The sequence below is a fragment of the Hesperophylax consimilis genome, chromosome 22 (assembly GCF_061612785.1).
Source record: "Hesperophylax consimilis isolate HC1 chromosome 22, BYU_Hcon_1.0, whole genome shotgun sequence".
NCBI classification, from domain to species: Eukaryota; Metazoa; Arthropoda; class Insecta; order Trichoptera; family Limnephilidae; genus Hesperophylax; species Hesperophylax consimilis.
Genome location: NC_142857.1, coordinates 6654704 through 6673683, shown reverse-complemented (window position 1 = coordinate 6673683; position 18980 = coordinate 6654704). Strand labels below are relative to the sequence as shown.

General features: G+C 36.1%; 3 protein-coding genes across 5 annotated transcripts in view; 2 read left to right on the top strand and 1 right to left on the bottom strand.

Annotated features, from left to right (window-relative positions):
* The window catches only part of LOC149412768 (clotting factor G beta subunit-like), a 36680-nt gene extending 27683 nt beyond the window's left edge, over positions 1 to 8997 (top strand). Inside the window, exon 8 of the mRNA XM_089645093.1 lies at positions 8821 to 8997. The gene's annotated coding sequence lies outside the window, so the exon portion shown is untranslated. The remainder of the gene's footprint in view (positions 1 to 8820) is intronic.
* Positions 856 to 7006, bottom strand: LOC149412769 (uncharacterized). Of its 2 annotated transcripts, none has more exons than XM_089645089.1 (2): positions 6306 to 7006; positions 856 to 4958 (listed from the first exon to the last, which is right to left on the bottom strand). In XM_089645089.1, exons 1-2 carry the CDS (start codon positions 6520 to 6522, stop codon positions 1441 to 1443), a joined length of 3735 nt encoding a protein of 1244 aa, XP_089501215.1. In that variant the 5' UTR covers positions 6523 to 7006; the 3' UTR covers positions 856 to 1440. The 2 variants fall into 2 exon arrangements, with proteins under 2 accessions (XP_089501215.1, XP_089501216.1); XM_089645090.1 differs by having other exon boundaries at positions 856 to 4243.
* A 1939-nt stretch (positions 8998 to 10936) lies between the features above and the next one.
* The window catches only part of LOC149412767 (chymotrypsin-like protease CTRL-1), a 34340-nt gene continuing 26296 nt past the window's right edge, over positions 10937 to 18980 (top strand). The window contains exons 1-2 of one of the 2 annotated variants that reach the window (XM_089645092.1): positions 10937 to 11353; positions 14633 to 14795. In XM_089645092.1, coding sequence (XP_089501218.1) covers positions 11135 to 11353; positions 14633 to 14795 — 382 coding nt within the window. In that variant the 5' untranslated portion in view covers positions 10937 to 11134. The remainder of the gene's footprint in view (positions 11354 to 14632; positions 14796 to 18980) is intronic. The other variant, XM_089645091.1, reaches the window with a different exon arrangement.

The window sequence follows — 18980 nt, the reverse complement described above, 5'->3', positions numbered from 1 at the left end:
ACGGCGTGATGGTTAGTTAGTTAGTTAAATTCAGTACAAGACATGGTGAATAATAAAAACACTCAATTAATTTGTGAAAAGCCATCTTCGTTTAAATAAGTCGAAAATTGTGAATTTTTACAAAATCACAAATGTTTAAAAAAATAGTTTTTTTGAAGCGACACACCGAAACATTTTAGTTCTACGATAGAATTATTTTTTTAATAATAATAAACATGTAAGTTTGCTTTATTTTGAAAGTTTCCACTTATCCCGAAAACATAACCAACCATGACATCGTTTGTTTCATTGTGCAGAGAGGAAGAATCGCCAAAAAACAGTCCTTGCCTCATTCACATTCCTACATACTCTTCTATTATTTTGACTCATGACAGACTCAAGTATCTGATTCACCTGATCATTTAATGTACTTCTACCATTCACATGTATTTTATGTATTTTTCTAGTAGATGTATGAACAAAATTGCATACATCTAAATAAATATTCAAAAACAAACAAACAAAAAACATTTGCGTCACATATTCTTCATTACCTCTACATTCCCAAACCATCAGAGCGTCTCTTTCTTAATCTTACTCATTACGCTTAAATACGGTTGTTTATCAATGTGTGTGTGAAAACCTAACAAATAAACTTAAATTGACTATTTATTTTTTGGAATAACTTTATTGAGTATAACTTCAAATTGTAATATTTAATTATTGAAGACTGTTCAGGATCTTAACTTCACTCTCCTGACAGAGCAATCCGGCGTGGTGAGTCACCAGATTCCAAGGAAGTATGACTGGAGTAAGTCTTCAATAATAACTCCAGCTCTCGAATAGTGGTCTTTATTTAACAATAAAAAAGACCCGTAGGGCAGCTCATGTAATGTGAGCCCAATATTGCTATCTCTCTCCGCGGTTTTATAACCCACATGTAAGTGAAAACCTGGCAGCTCCGCCGTTTTGCCAAAACGACCGCCCAAGACGGATGGTAACAAGAGAAGAAAAATTAAATCCGTGGCAATACGAAATTGCCCCGGCAATCGCTAACACAAAATAAATGTTGCCACATCATTAGGGTGACAAGCACCAATATTAATATTTCAGTACCTGAAATCTTAACATATTCCCGCCCCAAAACGAGTATTAAGGAATAGTCGTTTTTCATAAAATAATGTAGGAAGAGATTGCAACATTGGTACTCAGAATTTACCCAACAGGTTCACATACAAAAATAAACAATATTCAATACATGGATATCAAAATAATAACAAAAAACTTAACAACGTATATAACCCTATGTCAGACTTGACATTAAAAAATAAAAGTCTAATAACGTAGAAACTTCTGGTGCGCTGCACCCACTTATGAGAAAATATCTTATCACTTGGCACTGTTGAGCCTGACGGCATTTTGATTCACACATAACATCACTTTTAGTGTTGTAATTTGTTCTTAATCCAGGTTGGAGGAAGGATCCTCCATGGGAAGTAGACAGAGCTGTGTCACGGCTCTTTTGGTGACACCTCTGGCCGTCCTCAAGGAGACGACGCGGACGCGTCCGTCTTGACCAGGGTGGATCTCCGTCACTCGCGCCATCCTCCAGTACTGCGGAGGTAGTTGGTTGTCTTTGATGATGACCATGTCACCAGGCTGTAAACTGCGTTGACGTCCTTCTTGCCATTTGACTCGGTTCTGCAATTCTGCTAGGTATTCCCGGCTCCATCTGTGCCAAAAAGATTGAACAACGGTAGACATCTTTTGGTAAATATTAAGCCTGTTTGTAGGCAGATGATGGATATCAAGCTCAGGCAATGCTAACAGGTTGTCGCCAATAAGGAAGTGTGAAGGAGTGAGTGCGTTTAAATCATTTGGATCTGATGATAATGGAGTCAGAGGACGGGAATTTAAACAAGCCTCAATCTGTATTAGTATGGTATTCATGCCTTCGTATGTCAAAACAGTTGACCGCATTGCCTTTTTTAAATGTAACTTAGTCATTTTAACTGCACTTTCCCAAAGTCCACCGTGATGCGGTGAGCGGGGAGGCAAGAAACTCCAGCTAATATTCTGCTGGGCTAAAAAATTATGGATTTCCTTATCAGATGCCTTCAAAAAATCAAATAGTTCAGTAAGTTCCCTATAACTACCTGTAAAGTTAGTTCCATTATCACTAAAGAGTCGTGAGGGTTTACCCCTCCTAGCTATAAATCTTTTCAATGCATTCATAAATGCCATTGAAGTTAAATTAGTCACTAATTCTAGGTGAATTGCCTTCGTTGAAAAACAAATAAATAAACATATGTAAGATTTTACACTCTTGGCATTTCTGGTTAAACCAGACTTAATTAAAATTGGACCTGCATAATCTATGCCGGTTACATAAAATGGTCTTTGGATTCGGAATCGGTCAGCAGGAAGGTCACCCATGAGCTGGCGACACTCGCGCGGACGGACTCGGAAACATACAATACATTTATGCAGTGCTCGCTTTACTGCGTTTTTACCAAATATTGGCCAAAACCGTAAACGCAGTAATGCGAGCAGAGCATTACATCCTAAATGCAAATTCTCATAATGCAGATGGGTTATTATTAAGTCAGTCAACTTATGATTTTGTGGTAACAAAATTGGATGTTTTTGAGAGACCGAGGTAATATCATATTGTGATAGTCGACCTCCAACACACAATAACCCATCCTGCATAAAAGGATTTAGTGCCTTTACCTTGCTCCGCCTAGATACAAATCTTCCATTACTCAAAGAAGCTATTTCATCACGAAATGCGAATCGCTGAGCGTTCAAAATCATTACATGCATGGCATGTTCCAGTTCGATTACAGAAAGCTCGTCGACCCGCATCGGTTTTCGTTTAGAACAGTTATGTATGAAACGTAACATATAAGCAACTACGCGCCTCAGTCGTCTTAATGAAGAATAATTATTAAATATTTCCCAATCGACAGGACTACTAGTAACCAAAACTATCCTCGCCGTTTCTGGCAACTCCGTGGGAGTATCAAATGTAGAACGTGGCCACTTATCCTCGTCGGACGTGAGCCATGGTGGTCCTGACCACCATAATGAAGATGATTTCAACTGCTGAGATGTTATTCCTCTGGAAATTATGTCAGCTGGGTTTTCAGTTGAACAAATGTGACGCCATATAGCGCCATCACCTTCACGTTGTATTTCTGATACGCGGTTAGCAACAAAAGTAGTCCAACGATACGGTTCTCCTGCAATCCAAGCCAATGTTATTGACGAATCACACCACAAAGTGGTGTCAACTGTTACTTGGAGAGCTGCCGTCACCCGCTTCATTAATTTAACTAATAATTGTGCTCCACATAACTCAAGACGTGGTAACGATAAATTTTTTAGTGGGGCTACACGAGATTTAGCGCATATTAACTGTGATTGGTGAATGCCGTGTTCATCGGTAGATCTTAAATACAGACAAGCGCCATATGCTACTTGAGATGCATCGCAAAAACCGTGTAAGCTAAAAGATTTTTTATTGAAGCAGAAAATTTTCCTCGGTACACGAATATGATTTGCTTTACTGAGACTCAGCGTGTAAGTCTGCCAGGCCAATAAAAGGTCATTGGGTAGCTCGTCATCCCAGGATGTTTTTAGCTTCCACAATCTTTGCATAATTATCTTACCGACAATGATTACTGGGCCTACCAGTCCTAAAGGGTCAAAAACCTTTGAAATTAATGATAAAACTTGACGTTTTGTTACTTCTAACTTTGAGTCTATGTTTTCTACCTGATAAGTAAACTCATCAAGTTTGGTGTCCCATATTAATCCTAGAATTTTAGCTTCATTGGATTCATTTGGCAATAATTCCAAATTATCTTTAGAATCATTAATTGAGGGTGCATTAGACCTCCATTTTCTAATCTCCATGCCTGCTGTAGCAAGCGCATTAATGATTTGGGATTTAAGCACGTGACAAGTATCAATGGAATCACTACCAGAAAGAAAATCATCTACATAAAATTTTTCCTTAAGGGATTTACTAGCTAATGGATGAGTAAATGAAACGTCATTACCTAGCTGGTGCAGACAACGTATTGCTAAATAAGGCGAAGGAGCCAAACCATATGTCACCGTGTTTAGCGTATAATGTTTCAAACAATCCTCCGCATCCTTTTTCCATAATATACGTTGGTAATTTCTGTGTTCCGGGTTGATATTAATTTGGCGGTACATCTTTGCAATATCTGCGGTGACTGCATATTGATGTTTTCTGAAAAATACCAAGTGACAAAATATATCATTTTGAATGGTGGGCCCAATCATTAGAGCGCGATTCAAAGAAATCCCTCGAGCGGGTTTAGCCGACCCGTCAAAAACAACACGAATTTTAGTAGTTGTGCTTGCTTCTTTAAATACAGCGTGATGTGGTAAATAATAAGTAATTTCATCGCGTTTTGGAGGTTCACATTCAGTCATGTGACCTAACGCAAGATACTCATCAATAAATTCCGAGTATTGTTCCTTTAAACTAGGTTGTCTTAAGAATTTCCTTCCCATTGACGCTAATCTACCTTTAGCAATACTAAATGAATCTCCTAATTGAGATAGGTTAGATTTAAACGGTAAGTTGACTACAAATCTACCGTTTGCATCGCGTTTATGCGTGCCTTCGAAAATCCTTTCACATTCACTATCTTCCAGAGAGTGATGCTTACTATTTTCGGTTTCTTCAACCTTCCAAAACCTTTCTATTTGGTTCTGCAAAGAATTTAATGAAATATGACAAACTTTAACTGGCCTCGTATTATGACGACTCTGTACAGCTCCTGATATTATCCAGCCTAGCTCCGTTCGATGCAATGTAGGTTTACCCTTTCCTAACTGTATCTGATCCGTACGAAGCACCTGCCAGAAAACCTCTGCTCCGATCAGCATATCAATAGAAGCTGGCTGGTAAAACTGCGGATCAGCTAACCGGACACCGTCTGGAATGTTCAACATTTTTGGGTTAATCACGGTCTGTGGAAGATTGCAAGAAATCTCATCTAATACCAAACAAGATATTTCATCCTCGTATTGAGAACATAATGATTTAAATTTAATGTCAACTGTTTCCTTTACATGAATTAAATTATTATGCAAACCTGAAACAGGTATGTTCAATTTTGTACAATGCAAATTTAATCTCTTACAAGTATCCTTTGTAATAAAATTAGACATTGAACCTGAATCCAAAAGTGCGCGTATTTTGTGTGTTCCACCGTACGCGTCTTCTATTTTTACTATTACGGTAGATAGTAAAATTTCTCGCCCGTTCATGTCGCTATGACACGCTAAATTCACTGGTGCCTCCGACTGACCCTTGCCAGTTGAAGTACCCGCTTGTACATTATCAGTATTGATATGTAACAGAGTGTGATGTTTTCGATCACAAACACTGCATTTTTCCTTCCACCTGCACACCTTTGAAGGGTGCCCCGGCTTTAGGCAGTTATAACATAAATTGCTCTCTGAAACGAACTTTCTTCGTGCCGCTGGTGCTTTGTTAACAAATATTTTACAAGAATAAATGAAATGGCTGTCATTACACAGCATACAATTGACGTTGCTTGACGCTAACGTAACCTTGTTCGTAGAATTCCTTTCCTTAAAATTAAAAAACTTTGGTTTTGTTGCAACTGGTTCCGCTTTCTGTTGCATTCCATCATTATCACCTTGGATAGTTTCCAGGATCTGCGACCTTTGTGAAATAAAATTGCTAAACTGCTCGAACGTAGGATAAATTTTATCGCACTCCATGGATTCCCACAGGCTACGTGTGTGATTATCTAACTTTGAGGTTAGAATATGTATAATTAATGTGTCCCAATGTTCTGTTGGAAGCTTTAAATTATGTAAAGCTCTCAAATGAATGTTTGCTTGATCAATTAAATTTCGCAATTCATGATGATTCTGTCGTTTTAACGGTGTAACATTAAATAAGAAATTCAGATGTCTATTTGCAATAAGTCTGACATTTTCGTATCTTGAAATAAGCATCGTCCAGGCTGCAGTATAATTATCCCCGGTTATTTCTAGAGAACTAATCAAATCAAGTGCGTCTCCGGACACATAACTAATAAGGTAATGAAATTTCTGAACATGATTTAATTTACTGTTATCATGAATTAGGGCAATGAACGAGTTTTTAAAAGTCAACCATTTATGACTATAACCTGAAAAAATTGGTATTGATATTGGTGGTAAATTCACAGATGTATTCGGGACATTTTCAATCTTCTTAAATTTTGATAATATTTCCTGTCCTAATGCAATTAAATTAAAATATGTACCTTCAAAATTATCCCTCGCGTCATGATCTTCTGATTTATTCAATAAATCAATCTCCAGCTGAATTTTGGAGAATTCCATCAGAGAAGGTTTGATGGCATCTAATCTCGACGACAATACGCTGGGCCTAATATCATTTTCGTTGCTTAAATAGGTTTCAAATCTCGTTAATGAACCTTTCAACACCCCGCGCTGTTTAACCAACTTGTCGAGTTCCATTTTTTAGAAACGAATAACACAATAACCTGATTTAAAACTTAATACACAACTCGAAACGGCAGTTTGACGTTTTGACGTGAATAAAATAATACTATGGATTATAAAGAAACCGATCAAAATACTATGGCATGCAAATTGCAAAGACAAAGTTTGCAAACGCGTGGCTAGATATGTAGGTAAGGCAAAGCAAAGTTATTCGGCAGAATACAACAATAAAAATTATTATCACCAACAATTTTATGCTATTTTGAAAGCATCTGATTATGAACACCCGAATATAATTCGATATAATCAATACGAAATAATGTGGCATCTACACAGATTTTTAGCTTTTTTAAATGGAATTTGAAAGGACAATGAAAGGAAGGCTACAACCTGATTTGCTGTGCATGCGAGCGTCGTGATGAGGCTCGCTTGATCAATCCAATGATGGTGATGAGGACGCCGACTGGACCACTCCCGATGATGATGAGGACGCCGACTGGACCACTCCTGATGATGATGAGGCCCGACTGGACCACTCCCGATGATGATGAGGCCCGACTGGACCACTCCAAATAATGATCTTCCGTCTCAAATGGATCAATCCAAATAATAATCATCCGGCTCTTGAATGACCAATGTTCAGGATCTTAACTTCACTCTCCTGACAGAGCAATCCGGCGTGGTGAGTCACCAGATTCCAAGGAAGTATGACTGGAGTAAGTCTTCAATAATAACTCCAGCTCTCGAATAGTGGTCTTTATTTAACAATAAAAAAGACCCGTAGGGCAGCTCATGTAATGTGAGCCCAATATTGCTATCTCTCTCCGCGGTTTTATAACCCACATGTAAGTGAAAACCTGGCAGCTCCGCCGTTTTGCCAAAACGACCGCCCAAGACGGATGGTAACAAGAGAAGAAAAATTAAATCCGTGGCAATACGAAATTGCCCCGGCAATCGCTAACACAAAATAAATGTTGCCACATCATTAGGGTGACAAGCACCAATATTAATATTTCAGTACCTGAAATCTTAACAAAGACAATATTAGCGATTTCTAAACGAAAATCTGAAACAGAAAAATCAGAAAAGGATACGGTCACATCTAGGACTCGAACCCAGGACCCTTGCCTTGCCGGGGCACCGCTTTAGGTCCTGGGTTCGAGTCCTAGATGTGACCGTATCTTTTTCTGATTTTTCTGTTTCAGATTTTCGTTTAGAAATCGCTAATATTGTCTTGAATAATTAAATTGTCTAAACTGACATATGAGTCATTAAAAGTTATAACATAGATATAACTTTTTGGATTTCTGATGACTCTTTTATATTCTTTTTTTCAGAAACGAACAAAAAGTTTTTCCACGCGTCGTGACTGGTCACTTAACCCATATTGTCACCCACTAATTTTAAATCGAAAAATAAAAAATAATAAAAAATTTAATAATTTCCTACTTACTGACATTTTTTCCAGATTGTTTAGTGGTTATGAATAATAAGTATAATAACCACTAAATAATAATAAGAAAAAGAAATAATAAGAACATATTTCAAATATTAATTAAATTTTTACTTTTACTAGAGTCTAACACTTGTTTGTAAAGGGAAAAAAATAAAAATTAAATCTTAAAATACATATGGATTTGGAAGAAAAAAAAATTCATAAAAACATATAAAGTGAAGAGATTTTTGTTTTTTATATAATAATATAATGAGATGTCATCGTGATTCTTATTAGATAAATTATTTAAGGTAGTGAGGTTTATTTTATTTTTATATTTATTATAATCCGGTTCTAACCTTATCTCTGTCGTTAGTTAAACCAACTAAATCACAAAACCACACCACTCCAGTGTACTTGTAATAGTGTTGTGCAAAACTGGTGTGCATTAATGGAGTGCATAAGCGACCCATTGTATTTTGCCTATTGCTCTCGACACGAACCATGGCATGGTGTGACTTCTTATAGAGATCTTTGTGGATTTGAAGCAGCGTATTTTATGTATACATATTTTTTAGTGGTGAGACTTGAAAGTCTTGGAAAAGTTGTGAAGTTGGGTAGTCTGATGGTTTTTTTATTATTTTTATTTATTATTAGCCTTTGAGTGATTTGTAAGCTCCCCCCCATGCAACGATACTAAACTGCATTATTGAATGGGCCAGAGCGTAGATATATATTTAAGAATTTTTAAGTTAAGTATATTTCTTAGACTAATAAAATTGTAAAAATTCTACTCCATTTATGCGCATTTAATGCAAGTCTATGGCTTTGTTTTGAAAGTTTTGAATTATTTGATTGAAAAGTGTTTCTTTTTACAGGAACGGCTGGTGAAAGACGAGGGTTTTGAAAGGGATGCACCGTTTCTGGAACGAAGGAGACCAACATCTGAAGAAATCTTTTACAATTTTGCTCTAAGCATTTAGTATTGACCAATGTAATATTCACCCCTGTGTTGTAATGTACCTATACACAATAAAAACAATGGAGATGGGCCACAAACCATTATTCAACTGTGTACTTACTTGCACAAAAGGCATAACTTTCATTGGATTTGCCACATTGATAGTCCGTGCAGTTTGGCCGTACTCGGAGAAAGATGTCTTTTTATCACTATACTGTTAAAATGTGACTACATGATCATTTTCTAATAAAATATTAGTCAATCAGTTTGTATCTGAACACGTGTTCAATGCAAGTGGCCTTGTCCGAATTAATATAATGGACCTAAATTTATAATCTCACTTTGAAATCATCTTTGAACGCTTACTACTGGGCCTTAACACTAATGCTTGATTTCAATACCTTTTGCTACGTATACGAATTGCTGAATTGTCGAAGTGAACCTTATAACTGGGAAAGTAACGAAGCAACCGCAAATTCCTTTCTCGTAATTCGTGCCTCAGTTCGAGTTTCGGTCCGCAAATGTAACATTAGAAGCACGCCGAAAAATATTTATTAGTAAAAATATTAATTAAAAATAAAAATACTATACTTGTGGCACGTTCCAGAGTGGATGATAATCTCAGTATCGCCCTAGTGTAAGACCGCAATTCAGAAATGAAACGCTGCTTTAATTGGCTTTAGCCGTGTTTGGTGACCATATCTGAATAGCCCAATACTACCCCCTTCTTCTTCTTCACCATCTCCTTCACCTCTCCACCTCCTTCAGCCTCACAACGTACCTCAAATGGGCATGCCATAGTCTCACTGGTTCCAGACAGTTGGGAACAGTTTGGACTGCGGTAAGTCCGATACGGTTTGCAGCGCAGACATTGTGTTAGGCCCATTGTCCACACAGTCGTCTTTTGTAGGATGCATGTAACCTACAAATGACGATATATATTTTGCATATTTGTTATGTCCACGCTGCTTCATGCAATAGTCAGTCACGTTACAAAACGTCTCAGTTTTCTTTCAACTAGCATCGAGAAAGCACGTCTTTTGTTGTGAAAATGTCAAGTGAAGACGACGAAACAGGCGAAGAAAGTACTGGATTCATCCATACATCGAAATAAATATAAATTGTAGATTGTTTGTTGCTGCCAGAGAGTTATCAGAAGATGATTCTGTATTTCAATCATTTTACCGAATGTCTAAACATACGTACCAAAATTTAATCTCTACTGTTGGACCACTGATACAAAGACAAAATACTGCAATGCTGTCGGTCGAGTAGTAACATGTTGCCGCGCGCACCGCATTACGAACGCATGACGAGCGGCTGACGTGACGTTGCCGCTTCGTGGACACAGATTTCATTGTTTCTACGCAAGATGCAAGCATTCGTCTTGCAATCGTCAATTGACGAAAGCGTGCGTATGACATTCGGTTACGTGGACAATGGGCCTTACATTTCTGCGCAGGGTTTCGGTTATTATATCTGACTAGCTTACTTGTTCCTGGCGGTGCTGGTGGCTTTCCTTAGGATATAGACTTATACCATGACGGACTTTTCTGTAGGTCTATTTAAGATATACAATTCCGTAGTGAATTATGTTGATGTATCTCATAAGTTTTAGACAGCGTTAGTAATGTAGTGCCCGACAATATATTTTTACTACTTTATTATAAAACATTGCCTTTTCTCTACTTTCTATAAATATAATAGACACGTATTATACATGTAAACCTTCCGGAAGAAATTTTCTAAGTGGTAGTGTCAAAGGTAATGGTCCCTATCAAAATCTGGTGCGTAGTTTAGAAGAACTAAGCCATAACTAAAGCCCACAAACAGACAGGCGCGGATAGCGACTTTATTGTATACTATTTAGAGATTTCTAGCGCTTGCCAACTTATGGGACGACGAGCTAAATGGGTAAATTTCATAACTACATGAAAGATTAAAGTGGAGATCAGATAAGAGAAGTTAGGTTAAACGGAGGAGCGGCAATTTGAAACATTTCTATCGCCAAAAATTTGCATTTGTTGAAATTCCGCAGCTCAGAATAATTAGTCGAAATATAAAGAAAACCCGTTTTACCAGTGACCGGTGAACTTAAGCGAATATTTTTTTGTTCTTTAATCATTTTGAGCTCGATTATTAAATGTTATTAAGGTTCGATGAGACGTAGTTGCTCGTGACCGTGCAGCTTTAAGTGAATAGTTTGTGCACTCGAAGGGCGTAGTTTAAGGATGAAGCGATCACAGTTCTGGTGGGCGGGGGCGGTGTTTACCGCCCTGGTGTTGATTTCTCCAACCGCAGCTCTTGGACAGAGATCTCCATGCCCTGATATCTTCCGATACAAGCGAGATGATAATGGAGGAATATTCGGAGAACTGCAAATACCCAACGTCAGTATCGGGTCACATGTTATCACATTGCAGTTGTCTTTGAAGACAACGACATCCCGTGTAAGCATATTTTTTTACTTATTTAAAATTTTATTGTGTGATTCGGTTTGTTTTGTCGTGACGTGATATAAATCTTTATTTTCCACCACAAATTATTTATATTCTCTGATAAAGCCTGGTTAAATCGAAACCGGTAGGTACGATATAACATTAATATATTATTAATTATTTAATGATTAATTATTTAAAAGAGTTTGTGTATATAGGAAGCATGTTTACGAGAGATGGGAAGGCTGACAGAGATATTGAAAGAAGAGTAAATGCAGGTAACTCCATTAATGGAGGACTGAACGCAGTTGACGCTAACAAAAAATTGTCCAAAGAAGCGAAGTTAGCAGTCCACAATGGAGTGCTGGCACCTACCCTGATGTATGGAAGTGAGGCATGGAACTGGCAAAGAAAGGATGAAAGTAGATTGAATGCTGTTGAAATGAGATCCCTGAGGCGTATGTGTGGTAAAACCATGTATGATCGTGTGAGTAATGTGGAGATCCGCAAAGAGTGCAAGGCTGATGTAAGCGTAATGAGTAAGATCAAGAAAGGGACGCTTAGATGGTTTGGGCATGTAGAGCGAATGAGCGAAGAAAGGAGTGTAAGGAGGATATACGATGCAAATGTGAATGGTAGCAGAAGTCAGGGACGCTCGAGGAAGACATGGCATGACCAAGTGAATCAGATACTTGAGTCGGGCCATGTCAAGAGTCAGAACAATAGAAGAGTATGTATGAGACGATGTATGAATGTGAATGAGGCAAGGAGTGTGTGCCAAGACCAAGTTGTTTGGCGGTCCGTCCTCTCTGCCTACCGAAACGGCGTGATGGTTAGTTAGTTAGTTAGTTAAAAGAGGAAATCGCTACCCCCAGTCAAAAATAGCCAATTACTTGGAGAGATAATCAATCATCTCATTGCCCTATCTGGGCCTAGGAGTCAAAAGATATTTACATCGCCGAAATCAGTTTTCTTTAAAAAAGCATTAATTTATAGCGACTCATCAAGGGATTATCTTCGATCAGCGATGTATTCCCAGAGAGTTAGTATTAGGAAGTAGATAATTATATTTGTAGATCACACTTCAAGGAATTATCTTCATTCAGCGATGTATTCCCAAAGAGTTAGAACTGTGTAATAGAAAATTACAAGATCAAATCTCAAGCAATTATTCAAGCAATTATCAAGCAATTGTAGATCAAACTTCAAGCAATTATTCAAGCAATTATCAAGCAATTGTAGATCAAACTTCAAGAAATTATTCAAGCAATTATCAAGCAATTGTAGATCAAACTTCAGGAAATTATTCAAGCAATTATCAAGCAATTGTAGATCAAACTTCAAGAAATTATTCAAGCAATTATCAAGCAATTGTAGATCAAACTTCAAGCAATTATTCAAGCAATTATCAAGCAATTGTAGATCAAACTTCAAGCAATTATCTTCGTTCAGCGATGTATACCTAGAGTTAGTATTATGATATAGATAATTATATATGTAGATCACACTTTAAGGAATTATCTTCGTTCAGTGATGTATTCCTAGAGAGTTGGTATAGTCCAATTTTTGAAATAATATTAAATATGAATTGTTTTTAAAGTTTACCTTTATAAATATTAAAAATATTTGACAAGTCAAAATATTTCACCATGAAATGAAGATATGATATATATCGACGCCATATAGTGAGAAATTAAGTATTTTTGCAATACCTTTCCTACAAATATAACGTTGGTTGTTTTCAGGTGGAAAAAATCAAAAAAGCATTAATTGTTCATTCTATTTTATTATTTTATTTATGTTTATTCTTGAATAAACGTTTTATAAATTATAACAGTGGTTTATATTGCAGTACAGAGAAAAAAAGTACAGAAAAAAGGTATAAAACATGAAGAACATTAGGTTGATTTAGGTAAAACTGTGTGTGGGTGATATTGTATGTTACGTGAACACCTCACTAGGAGAACCTGTGCTGAGGTGTTAACGTGTTTGTGATTAAGTGTGACAGGTATTTATGTGTTGTAGTAGAAAGTTATTATTATTTTTTTTTTCACAGACATATATTGAAACATGACAACACACTTTTATATGTGAGTGTATATATTTGTGGATAATTCTTGAAGAACGTGTATAATATTCAATTTTACTTATTATATTTTGGTTATGTTTGGTTTGAAATTATTATAATCTTTTGAATAAAGTGAATATCTTGATTTTTTATCCAGGCTACGATATGTTTTTTGAGAAAGTTTGTAGATGTGTTTGTAGTCAATAATTGTTTCAAAGTAATGGGCATACTGTTAAAAAGTTTGGTTACGTAGTATTGAAAGTGTCTTTGTCCGTGTGTGGTGTGTGTTATCGGAATGTTCAGTGTTTTATTTGTTGAGGACCTGGTTTTTATTATGGCTTTTGCTTGATTTGTAATATGAAGATTATTATGGATGAGTTGTAGGAGAGCAGTTTTGGCGTAAAGTTGTCTTATTGACATGACGTCTAGTGTTTTGAAGGTTTTAGTTCAATCAATTGTGGAATGAAATACTAGTAATTGAATTATTTGGCAGTTCAAAATAAGCTGACGTAGTACAGTGGTTATGTGCACCTGACCGGCAATCAGAAGGTGCGGGTTCAATTCCCGTCGGCGGCATTTATTTTTTCACGGAAGATGTTTTCAATTTATATTTTTGTTTCAGACTAATTGGTCAATCGAGTTTTGATTAAAAAATATATATCTGAAAATTGTACAAAGATGTGTACATTCTTGAAATTAATTAAAATCAACTTTGACATTTCAGGACGGATATAGACAAACTCGTTATCCTCACGTAACCCACGAAAAGTCGGACTATTAAATGCCGAATTCCATCCTTCGGACTGAGTTTATAAGGAAAGTTGTTAAGGAAAATGTTAAAAATTATTTGGGAAATATGTTAACGAGAAATGAGATATTGGAAGAAGTGGAATGCAGAAAACTCCGAAGAACCAGAATTAGCAGTACACAATGGAAGGCTGATACCAACCCTAAAAGTATCATAGTAGACAGAATGCGAGAGAACAGCACGTACATGAAGTATATTTGTAGTCTAAAAATATAGATTTCATTGTGCTGTCCGCTGATATATATCCTTAATTAACCTTCAAGACTTGGCTCATCAAAGAGAGCTAGTTCAATTATTGTGCGACTCTTTTACTGTATAGTAAAACCAAGTATAATTGTAGTGAAGGGCTGATGTAAATGTAATGAATAAGGTTAAGAACATCGCTTTGACTGATGATGTTCTTTTGTGATTTCAGGTTTCTACAGATACCGGAGAGCTCGTTTTGCAAGATAAAAAAAGCTTAAATGCAAACGTAAGGAATGGCCAGCCTATTAAATACACAGTGAAGTTTGGGAATCCTCTACCGAAGGTCACTCTGATCAAGTATGACTCCCAGGTTCTCTGCGAGGGGCCAGAAGGTATTTATTATTTTATTTTCGGTCAGTTAGACCATGAAAATAAGAGTATTAAATCTTTTTTAAAACCGCTAGTAGGTGAATCACTTTGACGGCCTCTCCACTAGCAATTCGAAGGAATTTGTGTTATTTTACTAATCATTCATTTAAACTTGCGGCACGTTGGCAGATACTCTTAGTATCGCCATGGAGTAAGACCACCATTTAGAATTCAAACATTGCTTGTAATGGATTAAGCCGCGTTTCTTGACCAGTTCTGATTAGCCAGGTACTCCCCACCTTCCTTTTTCCATCTCTTTCCTCTTTCACTACCTTGAATCTCTTAACACACTCCAAGAGATGCCATGGTCTCACAGGCTCCAGGCGGTTGGGAGCTGTTGGGTCTCTTGTGCAGTATTCACATAAAAATAAGACATTTCCGTAGAACTCGTGGCAGAGTTCACGATATTATTCAATAGGAACTTGGCTCAATTACGATGATAGATGATGATGACTCTGCTAGAAAGTGAGACTAACTCATTTAATTTGACAATCAACACACCAATAAAAGTGATAACTAGGAAAACTGACAATTTTGTCAAAAATAAGTTATTCATACAAATTAGACAAAAATTCTACGTTCAAGTAATTTTTGAATAAATTGTCGCTTACGCCCTTTTGCCTTACCGGCGTCGACATCATACTCATAAATAATTATGTAAGCAGAATGAAATATAAATATTATTGTGTTGTGATGCCGCTCAACTAATATAAAAAATGCCTTTAAAGAAATACACCTATAATCACCGTATAAATATCATATTTTTTCTAAAATACATATACATAATTGAGCTGCTCGAGCGTAGACCATGTTAACTGACAAAACTGTTTTTGAGATATAGTATTTTGAATGTTTGAATGCATAAAAATAACATACTTCTTAAAATATGAAGGGACGTTTTTATTTTTTATAAAACTTTTATCGCATGCAATACAAAGTTATGTTCATTGCAGTATGATTTGAACAAAAATATAATTAAACAACAAAAAAAACATTGGTTACCATTCTTTACACCAACACACGAACAAATTTATGGTATATAACATATTTATATATTCCAAATCTTATAAGTGCGTAAAATGATAAAAAAATACCAGTGCAAAACATACGATAAGTATATTGAAAGTGAAATTAATGTTAGTATAATAATATTCATCCACGATTAATAATTTGAATCCTTGTGAATCACAGAAGATGTAATCGATTGTTAACTTATTCATGTAAACGATGGCATGTGCATGAAGATACCATTAAAAGTAAATACCTTTTAAATCTTTTTTTAATAAAAAGACAAATAACTTAGTTTATATCACTTTATTTGTACACAATCCTGAAGAATGTTGAAGAAGAAGTTTGAACCTGAAGAAGTGAACATTGTTCACGAAACATGTTGATTGTGTACAAATAAAGTGATGTAAACTAAGTTATTTGTCTTTTTATGAAAATAAATAATGCCATCACAAAGTGAAAACCTTTCCGAAGAAGTTTTTTTCGAAAAATTACCTTTTAAATCAGAGGTTCCCAAACTTTTTTGTCCCGTAGACCACTTGCCAAACATTTTTTTTCCGTAGACCCCCTGCCTGCCGAATATTGAATTTTCCCAAAAACTATTAACATCCCATGTGATAATCATTTATTTTTTTAGTAAAAATATTCCCTTCCCTTGCCTGCCCAACAACCGGGTGGCGGTAAAATTGCTCTGTCTTTACATTGTGCAGACAGGGGCACCCTTGTGAGGTATTACATTAGAAATGAAAATGAAGCAGTATAAGCAACGGGAATTTCTTTCTGTAGCTAGCCATACAGAACTACCCCTTAAGTTCTTTGTCAGTTCTTCTTTTCATATCATATCCGATTCTTCAACGTTGCGTTTCTACTGTCAAAATATCCTCAAACTTAATTTTGAAGTCTGTTTGAAGTGCATTTAAATGTTGAACGTCATTTTTACACTGGACGTTTTTCAAAAATAAGTTGGGGAACTAGGAAAATTCGCGGCTTTCGATGTGCAATGTTTTGCATGAATATATTAATTGTGACTAGAAAAGGAACGTAGACTCTATTTATATTCTTCAATTAACAACTTTACGAAATATAAAAATACAAATATCAAATAAGTCATTTCTCAGTCTATTATATTTGTGTTAGATCTATTGTGTCATTTACGGAACTCCTAAATGTTGACTTGAGGTAAATGGGGGTCCGCTCGTATGTACCCCCATTTGAATCTCGTGGACCCCCAAATTTTTTTCTCGCTGACATAGTCCCCCAGCTTGCCGATATCGACCCCTGGGGGTCCATATAGACCACTTTGGGAACCTCTGTTTTAAATCAATCAAAGTTGTAGCCTGTAAAATGTGTTAAGTGAAAATACTTAACATGCTTACATGAAACTGGTTATAAATGCACCGAATTTTATTGTGGTAATATTTTCATTTCTTTTGGAAAATTGTTTTCGGCAGAAAACGTGCGATCAGCGTCAAAAGAATCCACAGAATTCAAAATATTTGCAATCACTTTATCCATTAAATGTGATGACACAGAACATGGTATGTGTCAGCCATTCTTTACGGAAAACAGTACGTCGGATACCATAGATTACATATCTAAAATCGTCCGTTAAAATAGTGCTACCACTACGAGAGTGACCTCACTCACATCAGAGAGTCAAAATGTCAGTTAACATTGTCTACACCCGATTATTATAATTATAAGAAATTATCTAAATGATATTTTTCTTCAACAATTTGTGAAACAACAACAATGAAATCTTTTGAATAAAACAAATTCAATGGGTACCGCCTCCCCGGGTACCATTCATTGGATAACCAACACCTCTGCCATAGGTAACCTCAAGTGGTTCGCTACGTTTGGTGACTTAGCTGGGGGGTTCATGGGGGTGAAAATTGTCTACGTCTCGGCGTCGGATGCATTCAAACACCTACTGCGTGTCGGGCCGGATCGGTAGAGACTGGTTTAGCCAGATATTTTATTTTTCCAGCAGGACAGAATTCAAACGTCTTGTGCATATTCAAAATTCAAAAAAATATTTATTGCACAAAAATAGTACAAAGGGTATAGCTTATAGGTTACATCCTATTTCTTCCAGCTAACCCAACAAATACACATTATATTACATAACCCAACAATTACATGTTAACAAATGTATGTAAATAAAAAAAACATAACAAAAGAGGTATTTAATTAATGTTAGGTATTCATTTAAGGTGTGGTGAAATTTGTAACCTTTTGAACGCGTTAATTTGCTCCGTTTTATCTATACCCGGTATACAGGGTGTATCGGCACTAACCCGACAAACTTTAACCAGCTATTCCTTAGCACATTTGGAGTAAAAAATGTTATGTGCACTTTGCTGTCCGGTAACGTTTTTTTTTAATAAAAAATTAATTAAACATATTTTCACCACATGTCACCACTGTTTTATCCTTTGTCAAAATTTGAAAGCAACATCGCAACTCTCGCGTGTTGCTGCGAACGAAGCCCGTATTACATAATCCAGTACCAGAAAAGAAATATTTTATTTAACAATAATGATTATTCACATTTTTCGTATGCGAATCACTGATTGTCTTCTTGTATTGTACACATCAGTTTTATTTTTGTATCTAAATTGTTTCACCTCTGGAATGCTTTGGTTTCACCTCTTACGCGTTTCACGTATTAAATAGTCTAATTTTGAAACTAAGAAACTAATTAGTAGATTTCCTGAATTTATAATCGAAGTCCAATAATTCTGAGCACTTTTAAAAACAATTTTCCTCACTTAGGTACTTATCAATAATAATAATTGGATTATTTGAACAGCGCCGTTGTTTTTTAAATCACCGTAAGTGCTCTGTCAAAATGTTACTTGCTAGGCTATCCTACAACGTATATTTTTTAATAAATTTAGTTATTTACAACTTCGCGGAATGTGATTTATGAATATTATTGCTTATGTTAAAAGCCTTCCAGAATTACCGGAATATAACGAGCAGCTTGACACACTTAAGTTTATTTCCACTAATTTGAAGGTACAAAGAATGTATAGTTTTAAAAACAATCCCGATGAATCAAAAAACGGTTCATATAAAACTGCTGCGCAACACACTGAGACAAAGGAAAGCACTCACACAAACGTCATGACTGC

Excerpts from the sequence above, each read along its gene's own strand:
- LOC149412769 (XM_089645089.1), bottom strand. The coding sequence starts at position 6,522 with ATGGAACTCGACAAGTTGGTTAAACAGCGCGGGGTGTTGAAAGGTTCA. Across the intron at positions 4,959-6,305 it reads CGCGAGGGATAATTTTGAAG|ACGGTGTCCGGTTAGCTGAT; the intron begins GTACATATTTTA and ends TGAACATTCCAG.